General features: G+C 37.1%; 1 protein-coding gene across 8 annotated transcripts in view; it reads right to left on the bottom strand.

The window, feature by feature from the left end:
* Positions 1-12,591, bottom strand: part of CNST (consortin, connexin sorting protein) — a 59,436-nt gene that overhangs the window by 40,620 nt on the left and 6,225 nt on the right. For 7 of the 8 annotated variants that reach the window (XR_011140322.1, XR_011140323.1, XM_068939326.1 and 4 more), the window contains one exon: positions 3,567-4,004. Coding sequence is in view for 6 of the 8 variants with exons in the window: in XM_068939326.1 (XP_068795427.1) it covers positions 3,567-3,954 (388 nt within the window). In the remaining 2 variants the exon portion in view is untranslated. Of the gene's footprint in view, positions 1-2,588; positions 2,752-3,566; positions 4,005-12,591 lie in introns of those variants that run through there. The other variant, XM_068939330.1, reaches the window with a different exon arrangement.

The raw sequence follows: 12,591 nt of genomic DNA, 5'->3' as shown, positions 1-12,591 counted from the left end.
ATCAAAGTCTTTATGAAAATAAATGTGGAAAAATGCAGAAGATTACTACTACCTAGTGGTCAGAGCACTCACTCAGAATATAACACAGACCTAAGTTCAAGTCTGCCAGATTCCTAGTAGAAGTTTCAACTAATGTTTCAATGCCCAGTTAGTATGACAATAATTCCTAGGCTATGGGGGGAATTAGACTTTCTCAAAGTTTTCTTAAGAGTTCCACTGAAGCAGCACCACACTTGCAAAAAGATCCCATTTTAACAAACAGAACTTATGAATAAAAACAAGACAAACAATTTCTCAGTGTTTCACTTTTTATTGTTTTGTCAGTGCTTCAGATATATGAAATAAAGGTGCCCTTGCTACCTGCCTGAGAATGAGTGAGAAGTGCAAGTATGCAATATTCGCTATGAAATAAAGCTATCAAAATAAAATTATGGATATTGTCCTCTGTTTTCTAATTGAAATTTAATTGTTACACTCAATAGCATTAGTCCCCCACTAGTGACAGTAACTGCTGGTACAGGAAAAAAAATATATATATATTTTAAATTTTTTTAATACCAGAAAGCTGGTTCAGACTGCTTCTTTCAAAGGACTAACAAATATTTCAAAAATATTTAATTTTTAAGATAGGAGTTTTCTTGGGGGGAAAAAAAGCGATACAGATAAGTAGAGGTATATCTCTAGCAGAGCAAGCTCAAAATCTTGTTTGGCACAGCACAGAACCTTAAGAAAGATGACATTGCCTGGCTTTTCATACAATTTGGCACATTGCTGCAACAGCTGAATCCATCCTAACCACTTCTCCTTCCTCGCCATCCTCAAGCTGCAACAGAAAGAAGCTGAATAATTTTCAGGAAAAGTATATGCTGCAGAATTTAACTTGGGGAAAAGTGATTAACTGCAAACCACCATGCTATATAGTACGTTGGTGAATTGCACAGTATGATTTCATAACTTTGTTACCAACTATGCCAGGGCTGATCTTTCAGAAAAAGATAAACTTATTTTCAGAGAACAGGAATCATTTGAGTTCCACCTTTATAAATGTATATTGTAATCAGATGAATCATTACTGCTACTGCATTGAATCTAGTAGGATTCACTAAAAGGAATTCGAGTATTAGTAATTAACAAAGCTCAAATTCTTCAATTTACAGTTACATCACCTCTTTGATCATCAGTGTCCTCCTTGAACAGATAAAATAATAATCTATTCAAAATTAGTATTAGTTAGCATACAAGAAGAATGTGAGAGAAATGTGGGATTCTGAAGCAATAAGCTTGTCAATTCACTCAAATATGCCTGCTGGAGCATCAAAACAGATAAAAGGAGGTTCTTCAAAAAATATAGAGTTAAAAATCTTGAAACTACTTGCTCTAGAACACTACAAATGCTAGTATTTAAACAGACTCAAAAAAACTTGTAAATTAGGTGACAAATTCACTGGAAGTCCGCGAATTCTATCACTTCTCTCTTGGGCAACTCCTGAACGGGTAACTGGTGATGGCAAGAGCACGCTAACGAAACAGTTTCTTTGCCTTGTCCTTATGCTCTGACCTAGCAATCCTCTACTGGCCGCTGTCAGAGGCAGAACGTTGGACTAGGTCAATCTTCAACCAGGTACAACAATTCTTAATCCTGCATTAGTCTACTCCTTCTAAGAGTTAGAATAATTACAGCTTCAACACATTTTGAACATATACAGAAACATACTAATGAAATACTTGTAACTGTTTATGCCTTAAAAGCAAACATTTAGAGGCTTTCAAACATATCGCAAATGGTACTACTCATTCTTTCCTCTAAAGTAAAAACAGGTATCCTGAGTGGAAGATAGACTTCTCTAATGACCACCAACCTCCTGCTGAGCAAGTCCTGAAAAAATGAAAACAAATAAAAGTTTCCCATATTTCAAATTCACTGCTTTAGAAACTAGTAAGAGAAGGAATATGAATAACATAGTTTTAAAGTCAAACATGAGCTTTTCTATAATGGCAACATTAAACAGTGACCCTAACAGCTTTGTTTATGGGGAAAGAGAAGAAGATTCATAAATCTTTTCTTCAGCTACGAGTCAAAGCCAACTCATCTGTGATGTCTCAATAGGTTTAAAAAATAAAAAAAAAGCAGCACATGCGTCCTATGCCCTGCAAGTATTCAGTCTGGGAACTGAACTACTTGCTCATGCGCTCTTCCCCTCTCTTTGATTATTTTATTCTCCGTCTCTGAGCTGGTATAAGGAGGAGAAAGTAGTTTGGTTCTTATATGCAGAGGCTCAGGAACAGTCAAGGTTCTTTACTAATAAAATAGCGGGGTTTGTTCGTAGGGATTCAGTTTTTAATCCCAGCAAAACCGTTTTAAACTCTGTAGAGTTATGTCATGCTCTGAACGAGATACTGGCATTCTTCTCTGTCATGGTGTTCTATGTCTCTAGATTTTTCATCAAATTTTGCATATTTTAGCTTTCTACATTTTGCCTTGAAACTGCCATTTATTGTGCACAATTGGTTTTGAGGTAATTCTGCATCAGTTGCTTGCATTTATCAACAGGAATACAAACTAAGGAAGAGAGAATATGGGCACAGACTTTCAGTTTTCGGGCGCATTTCTCCATTTCTTCTGCTCGTTATGCCTCAGATACTTCCGTTCACACATCAGTATTATATTTGAGAAACTTGCTTTCTGTTATTCCCCTCATCACAGATGACTGATTCTCAATTACTTATTCCAACCATTCCTTGTTTTAACTAAATATTTTAATGTTGAAAGGTATACTTCTGATTTTCTAAACAGGTATGATTCAATGGCTCCAAGTAACCTTGAAAGATACCAAAAGAATGAGACACACTCATTTCAATGAATACATTTGCAGCGCTTACAACACATATGCCTTATGGTCTAGGGCACAAACCTAATACAGTAAAACACTGTGTTCATGCAAACATATCCTATTCATTCACAAAGGAAAGAAACATCTCAAATAAGAATATGTAATAAACATTTACATTTTCCTTATCCAATTCATTTAAAAGATCTAAAGGAGAAATAACATCAAAAATTTGCAGAAGCAGATTTGTTGAACAGCACATTACTCAAAATGTAAATCCTAGAACTATGTATTAAGCTTCGAAAAACCTAAGTAAATTCTTACAGCAGCAGGCCAAGATCAAAATATTTGGTACTGATGCCAAGATTTCAAATCTTGACACTGTATCAAGACACCAAAATTATCTTGCATATGAGCACTCAAATGATCAAAAACCTATTGCCTGAATTTCTGCCTATATGATTCAGAAGTCAGTAACATTTTCACACTGAAACTGTGCCCCTCTCTCTATTCTTGCTTCCTCATGTGTTCCATTTGCTACATATCTAATTTAAACACTGAAAAATGCAGAACACATTAAATTTAATCCGATTTAGTATGATTAACAATTCTGAAAAGAGTATTTTAGTGAAATTTAAAAACAGCACGGCAACTAAAATATATATTTCTTATTTGTTCGTAGATTAGAACTACAGCTTTATTATTCGAAGCAAACTAAACAACATTTTAATAAAGTACCTTTATATTTTTTACTGGAGCCTCTTGTGCTTCTTGGGCTTCTTTTTCCACCTGCCTGTTTTTCTGCAACAGGCTTTTTCTCCAGCTGGGGGTCCGCATGGACATTTACAGATCTCCTCTCAGTCTCACTTTCCTTACAGCTTAGGGTACAGTCTCCACTGTCCACGTTTTCATTATTATTGATGCTGTCCTGCGCACCCTCATCCTGTCTTCCCATAGCAGTGTTACTACTGGTTAGAACCTCATTCCCATCGTGGTCAAGTTGATTCTCATTTTCATCAGATGAGGAAACCAAGCGAGATGCCAAACCTTCCACCCTACAATCAGCAGGACGACTGCCCCTTGAGTCTACTTGTAGGTCATTTGGTGGAAATTCTCTGTCATCCATTAGAGCGTTGCTTGTTGAACCATTGAATCTCTCTCCAAATATTTTTAGACCTAAAATGTAAAACCAGAAAAAGCAATTATAATATATATATCATGTTGGATAAGTAACCTCATGCCTCATTCCAGCCAATAAAGAAACACGTTAGCCAAGTGATATAGCTTAAAAGTATGCGGAAATTCTTTGAAACAGTAATCCATTGCCCCACTGTAAGTTTTAAAGCGAAGTACACCTACATACAAAATACATATCTATAAACTTGTATTTTTTAATCAAATTACAACTGATTCCAGTTACGTTACCAATAACATACCTTTGACCTTCACAACCGTACTCACAATGTTATGACTGAAAAAACGAAGAGAAACAAAAAGATAAACAAGACCCATCACCTCATATAAATCAATACAAAAGTATTCTTGTTGCACAAGATCATAGCTTTCTTGGAAAAAAAAAAAGACTAGCAAGGAATAAAGGTAGAAAAACTTCCATTTCTGTCAGTCACGATAACACTTCAAATATGCAAATAGGTTAATCCTGTTACAAGCACTAGATGCCAGTAGAACCTGTTCTTTGACTCAAATTATCACTTATTTTCAAGAAAACACTCAACATGTCTTCAGTATACATAGAAGCAGATGGTTTGTTAATTAAAAAAAAATCCACCACCTACTCTCAACAGGGGTCATTTTTCCCTTTTTGTGAACATGCAACTCTAATCGACACTGCACTTAGATGCACATTTACAGGAAAAAAAGGGGTAACTCTTAGCAGCAGAGTTATGTGGTTCTTAGGGAGGGCTGTTACATTTGTATTAGTTGTGTTTACCTTTAGCTTTGAGAAGTATGACAATACTGCCGGTTTAACTTAGCAACTATGTTGATGACGTACCTCCATATACCTCCTACTTGATTTATTTGATGTGTTTCAAATAGTAAAGCCAAAAACTGCCAAGCACCTTTGTGTTACAGAAGAGCTTAGAGAAGCATCTTTAAGCAGCTTCCTACCCTTTCCTTCAAAGGAAAACTCATTTTGGGAAAACTCAGTCTTATAACCTGGCATAAGACACTGAAATTGATGGAATACATACATACTAAATATACAAGACGCTGTTTCATTTTACTTGTCAGAATTCAGATTGCAGAAAAACAAACAAAAATAATGCCCCAGAGGAGAAATAAGTTCCCTTTCACACCCAGGAATATTTTTACATTAAAGATTACCAAAAAGATTTGCCCAAAATTATTTTCCTATGCAACTTCTGCAGGTGCTACAAGGACTAGAAGAAAACAAACGTGACTCCCATCTTCAAGAAGGACAAAAAGGAAGACCAGGGAACCACAACCCCAGGCACCAGTACAGGCTGGGGGCTGACTGGCTGGAGAGTGGCTTTGTGCAGAAAGACCTGGGGTTCCCGGTGGACAAGTTGAACATGTAACAGCAATTGCTCTTATGACAAAGGTGGCCAATGGCATCCCAGGCTGCATGAGAAAGAGCATGGCCAGCACGTTGGGGGAAGGTAATCCTTCCCCTCCACGCAGCACTGATTAGACCACTTCTGGAGTACTGGGTCCAGTTCTGGGCTCCCCAGTATAGGAAGGACATAAAAGGGACTGGAGCATCTGTCATATGAGAAAAGGGCGAAAGAGCTGGGACTCTTTAGCCAAGAGAAGAGAAGGGGGAATGGGGGAGAAATCTTATCATGTGTATAAATACTTAACAGCAGGGAGGAAAGAAGATGGAGTCAGACTCTTCTCAGTAGTATGCAATGAAATAACAAGAGGCAATAGGGACAAAATGAAACACAAGAAATTCTGTTTAAGCATAAGAAAAGACTTCTTTACTGTGAGAGCGGATGAACACCGTAACAACTTTCCCATAGGAGTTGTGGAGTCTCCACCCTTGGACTAGACATTCAAAACTTGACTGCACGTGCTCCAGAGCATCCTGCCCTAGCTGACCCTGCTTTGAGCAGGAGAGTTGGTCCAGACGATCTCCAGAGGTGCTTACCAACCTTAATCATCCTATGATTCTGTGGCTATGAATGGTGAGAGATATATCATTACTTAGACATGAGCCACACCACGAGGAGATCTGTATCTGATTTTTGCACTTGGCTTAAAATACTCTTCATGAAAATGTTTCATATCAAGAATAAAAGTCACTAGTTCTGGAAACAAACAAACAAAGAAGGTGTAAATAATATTTTCCTTTTCGTAGCAAGGACTCATTCAGTCACTAAGTACTGAACTCGAACGTGTATGCAGAGCAGATCAAAGGGAACCATAGGAAGGTGTCCACTGTAAAAATTTTCTTCTCAGCTTGTAGGTTTAGGAGGAAACAAAAGGGAAGGGCACAGGATGGCAGGGGTAAAGAGGACAGCACAGAAGCTAGCCTGTGCTCATATGTACTCTGGCTACCACAGTTCCTGCTGACCACCTACAATAGTTGTTAGCAGGCACAGCCAATAGACACTTTGCAGCATTAAACCTTCTGAATTCTCCACTCCTTTTTCCTCACTGTTACCAAACATTCTGTCCCTCTATGACTGCCCTCTAGACCTTTCCCAAAATAATATTTGTTAGTACTCCTGAAGAGCTTATTTCTAAAACACTTTATTCTTATCCCAACATATATATTTTTGTGCTTATCGCTGCCATGAAGGATATTAGTATCATTTTTAGTAGCCTATGCTTCCCCAGCAAAAGCTTCTCCTCCACTTACGTATTCCTGGGTCACTCACTTGATCAAATTCTGTCCTACTGGTTTTACAAGAGCAACAAGACCTGGGCAGCTACACCTACCGACAGATAACTTCAATCTGCATCATGCCCTGTAAAGATTAGGAATCAGAAAGGCACGGGCCAGGGAACATTGCAGTGACTGTGTACCAGGGGATCTTCAGGAATAACGTTCTCAGAGTTCCTAGGAAGCGCACAGAGGGTGAGGAGCCATCACCAGCTGGGCAAAGCAAAAGGAAAATTGGCACCAGGTAGGACATCTCCTTTTCCACTTCCAATCAGAAGAACTTGGGTGTCAGAAAATTTCATCTTTTCCAGCCACATCAGGTTAACAAAAGACACTGCCTATCCTATAAAAGATATCCACCTTTTCTATAAATGTCAGTCTCGAAGATTAATGAATTGTACACTTGACTGGGAAGTATGCAAACTGTATTTTTTGGCAACCAAATAATAGAAACTCCTTTCTTTGCGCATCAGAACGATAAAGAAGGGATCTCAATGGGAGGCATTCAAGAGAATGTGGCTGTTTAGAATAAGGTCCTTCTAAAAGGTCTTTTCTCTCAGTGAGAATTAAATATGAAATGAAAGGTTAAAAGGAGGACAGCACTTAATCACACCAGCAAGTTATGTTGATTTATAGATGATAACGATTCTAAATCCCAAACACAATGTTAAATTTGAAAGGGTTCGTTTCTTACTCTTCTTAGCACATGAAATAGTAACTACTGCCCCTTCCCCAGCTCCTACAGATCAGAGGGTACATCAAATAAAAGAGGTTAAAGCTATTTGTCCAAAGCCAATGAGGGCTTAATTTTAATAGCACCAATTAAAAAGAAAAAAAAAAAAAACAACAGGAAGTCCTAACACCACTCCTTTGTTTCTATCAAGAGACAACAGTTTATCCTTTCAATAGCAATCACAGGGAAAACATACAACTGAATGCATTTGAACATGGTGTTTCCTACGAGATTGTGTAAAATGAAGAAAAGATGCTTTTGACAAGTGACATTTTCTATAGAGGAAGTTAACATTTTGATAGAAAATATTAACTCATTTCCTATTAACATCTGGCTAAAATGATAATCAGTCTCCAGCTGAGACACTGGAGAGCGTACGCAGCTAACACAGATCACCATTTCTTAGTTTATGGTTTTAAACTCTATACTTCTCAGAATAAAAGTAGCCTTTAAACCTACTCCTTTCTACAATTCTTACCACAGCTTACAGAATGAGCATCCAAAAAGAGCTATTTTAAAAAAAAAATTTAGACTAGCCTTGCCCTGGATCTTTTAAAGGCAAACTTTTTTCCCCAGCTTCCGTCTTGCTATCCACTTTTGACTTTACCAAGGCACAAAGTAGGTACAGAAGGGCAGCTAAATCACGTGAGCATGAACTTCAGCCCTATCTACAAACAGAAACAGGAATGCTTACTTATAAACAACAATGGAATTAACACACTGGTGATTTGAACTATATTTAACAGACCATTAACATGCTGTTATAACCACAGTGAATATAGCACAAGTTTAAAATAAAAGGGAAAATACTTTGCCAAATGGCCAAAAGACAAAGTCCGTAGAGAAGAAATAAGCTGTATGTTTGTTTGCTTGTAGTCAAGCAGCGCATGCACTAAAGAAATATCTTGGTACTCACTTCTATTTTAAGTCAGTCAATTTAAATTTTAAAAAGTCCATGCTCTGCAGTGTTCTCTTGTTTCATATACCTTCAAAGACTTTTCTAGTTGATCTTTTTTGTGTGTGTATAGTACTACACTGCTTTTCTTTCGTCAATCCTCACTACAGAAATATTACCTTAAAAACAATTGCTTGGACTGTCCTCTTAAAAATGGTAAGAACTGGAAACTTCCCTGACCTGGCACAGCAGAAATTTGAAGAAGGTATAAAAAACAGAGAACACACACTGACACTCAGCTGCCCTATCCTGGAAACCAGGTGGTTTTTGTGAAAGTTTATTGTATATATAGCATATTATTTCATTGGCTAATCTCAAAAATATTTCACAGCATAGATCAGAATCATCACACTATATCTGCTGGCAAAAAGCAAAATGTTTGAACGTTCAGGAAGGTTATGGCAAAACTTTTTTTTTTTAATTCCACTTGACTGCCTTCATATAGTTCCTATGCCATAGATACTATTTTCCCTCCATCATTCTCATGTCAGTTCATTATTCTACATTAACTATATAGACTCAAGTCTTTTAATTCTTCTTTGAAAAGTCAGTTTTCCCATCAGATCACCTATATTGCTCTACTCAAACTGAACAGGCATTTCAGGTTGGTTCTCAGAGTTGATTCTATTCAATCTTTTCATTAACTTTCGCAATGAAACAAAACTATAAAATCTGCAGTTAGAAGCAGTCCTAAGTATTTTTGAAGACTGAACTCCTAATTAATGGTAGAAATATAAGTGGTCCAAAGGAAAAAAATGAAATTCTGTAAGACAAACAGAAGACACTATGTCCGATTTTCTTCTAAAAAGGGCATTTAATACCAAAGAGAGTATAGCCACTCAGTCTCTTGTATTGGAAAGCATCCTAGAGACAGTAAACAAAAAACTGAACATGAGTTAGTGATTCTTTTTTTTTTTTTCTCAAGATAGAGTACAGCAAGGCACAAGAGAATTCATTATACCCTATCAGACACTGATCAATTACAGCCATGTATCTAATTTTCTGCATAGTACATACAAAAAGGTTGTATACAAGTAAGAAGCTGGATCACGGTGAGGTAATAATTTTAGAAAGAAGAGCTTGTCTCATATTGATACAAGATCTTCTACATACCAATACAAACTGATGTGAAAACTGTAACGGCCATGCAAAATGAAAACGTGCACTGCAAATTATTACTGCAATTTAATTTCTGCACACATGAAAGAATGTTGATGAACATGTTGATTTCTTATTTAATGAAAAATTATTTTTCCTTACAAATGAAGACGTATAGCAATGGAGAGGAAGCTCTAGACAACCTAGTAGAGTAGCTACACGGCATAATTCAAGAACAGTAAAGCTACATATAATATACCATTACTGTCTACTGTCTTGCAGTAAACATGACAATATCTACTATGCTGTTACGAGAACTAACAAACTGTGAAAATGTGTTCTTGTGAGAAAGTACAAGTGTAAGTTTTCTACAACTATTTGCTTCTTCCACTGACGAGGAATGCAAAATATCCCTGAAGCAAGTTGCAACATTATCACCAAACTGCTTTGGAGTGCCCCTGCCTCATCACAGCCATTAAGAAAATCAGGGAGAAGTACTAGCTGCTGAAGGTGTACTTGACCATCGCACAATTTGCTGCACTAGGAAGAGACCACAGGTAAAGAGGGTAGGCATTTCATTTAGCTGTCATCATCTCACAAGGCCAGACCGCTTGCAGCTAGGAGACTTATGCTCTTTGTTGCGTTCTATGCACAACACTTGATGGTTGGCATGCTGCAAAAAGGCTGCGTCTAAAGGAGGAAAAAATAATTAGGCACACAATTTCATTATCCAACCCGACACCCCTGCAGAAAAAAAATTACCAAGCTGTTGTGCTGTCTCATAGCGTGGACTCATTAGTGGTTTATCTTATCACAAGATAATCTGATGTGCAATCCCATTACTGGATAGCCTCACTATGAGAGAATCTCTTTAACAGCCTCCTGATTATGTTCAGTTTGCCCTATCTTCTGCCTTGAAAGAATGTACTCGGGGCAAAAATACCTTCTTCTGTATTTTCTGCTTCCACGTGCCAGATGCATGGTTTAGAAGGTCTATCTCTTCAAACATGTTAAGTCTGGTATCCTCCAGGAAATACTCAGAAGCAAGAGTGGTTTATCTAATTCACTGAATTTACAAAAACATCTGAGCAGGAACGGCTTGGTGGTTTGGCACTTTCTGGCATTAAAATGATATTTCTCAAGTGACACTGACGTTTAAAGGCATGATGATCTTTACATTTATAAACAACAGGAATAGCCAGGTTCTGAGAGGAAGGTCCACCTGCTATTTTCAACTTCTAAGCTTCATACTGCTTATTCACAGCTATACTATACAAGGATGAAAATATACAGCTAAACATAATCTACTCTTCCACGCTTACCATTACTATAAAAAGAGATTTCAGTCAGTAGCCAAACCCAAGTGGTTTGCCTGGGAACAAATAATGTATTTTACTAGAAAACAGACAAGAGTTGGGGAAAAAATTTTGCATAAACAAGCTCTTTTTCAGTACTCAAACACAGATCAGTCTCCTGAGTGTACTGTAAGAGACCTCATATAAGTTTTGGGTTTCAAGCTATACTAGGACAAATTTCACATTTGGGTACACTGAATGATATGAGAGTAAATGAGTAGCTAAGTGCTGGAACTTTTCTCAGGTAGTGAGAAGTAGTAAGGCAGTGGAACAGATTATCATAGGAGGATAAAGAACTTTTATCACTGCAAAACTTTTATAAACAGGCTAGACAAACATTAGTTAAGAATGACCCATGTGTAACTGGTCCTGCCTTGGGCTATACAAATCTCCCTTTAAGTCTTACGAGCATAAGTAATTTGCCTTTTGCCCCGATTTGTGTTTTATTTTCAGCTGAACAACTCCCAGATTGTTTTCACGCTTCTGAATAGGTTTACAAATCTGATAATGAAGTATAATAAAAATTTAAAACTTGCCACTAGACAAATTCACGCAAGTATCTCATCAATCAGTAAAAAATCATTATTAGTATAATCTCTAGGCGAAAAAGAAACAAATACAGACAAAAACTGTGAGCTTGGCACATACCTGCTTAACAACCGTCAACAACTGTTTTATATTAACCAGCACTGAAAATGAAGTTTTGGCCACCTGTAAGTGAGGTGATAACTAAGAGTTCAAAGATCTTCGCAGGATGAGTATTTCCTTTCATAAAAAAATGAAGTCAAATCAATATAATCTGTTTTTGAAAACTAATCAACTCAGCTCATTCTTAGCCAAATCTTTACCAGGTAAGAAAGCTTATAAACTCTACTACCTCAGGAGAGAGAGCTTCATCCCATAAACCAAAAAACTGCAGTGATCTCAAATGCCTCAGTGTCTCTGGTAACAACTTCAAACATGGTAGAAATGGTAGAAAATGACAGAAAAAGGTAGAAATGACAGAATACAGTCCCTTGAAATAGAGCTACAAGAAGAACTGGGCAATTACTCAAGACCTGCCCATCTGAAGAAACAGAGCATTCAACGCTTTCCACTTACTGAGGCTGAATTTCATAATTTACACCTGAGGGGTGAACAAATGTAACAGCCCTGATAAATATAAAAAAAAAAAATAGCGTGGTCAAAATATTTAATTAGCTCCTAAATCACATAAAGACCACAAGAAACTACAAACAGAAAACTATCCATAAAATCTGCGAAACAATTTTTGTCTGCAAGTATTACATGACTGTGATCTGTTTGTTATCAAACCTGCAGGTCCAACTGGAAAGTAACTAACGTCAGAGCTTATTGTTACAGAACTTCAATAACTGTCATTATTAAAAAAAACAGAACTACTCAGCAGCTCTACAAAAAATTTTCACCTGTTGGTTTTATATTTTAGAAAAGAGGAATGGTCCATGGATATGAATGACTAAGATAAGTTAGTCTCATCTAACTTAGTCCTTTCTCTGCTCTGAACTTCCTACATGAAGTTGGTCAAACTACTAGGTTCTCTTTATTTTTTTGCCTTTAAACACTTGAGCGAGAATTCAAACAAGTATAAACCAAAACAGGCGTATATTAATCAGATCACAGCCCCCCCGAATTAATCACTACCGTAACTCGTCCGAAGTTAACGAAACTGTGATCGCTTAGCCCAGTGGTGAATTCAGCCTTGAGCGCTGCTCTAACTCTTCCCTTTTCAA

This window comes from Struthio camelus, chromosome 3 (assembly GCF_040807025.1).
Source record: "Struthio camelus isolate bStrCam1 chromosome 3, bStrCam1.hap1, whole genome shotgun sequence".
NCBI lineage: Eukaryota > Metazoa > Chordata > Aves > Struthioniformes > Struthionidae > Struthio > Struthio camelus.
Note: the sequence above shows the minus strand (reverse complement) of the source record. Positions and strands in the feature narration are given on the sequence as shown.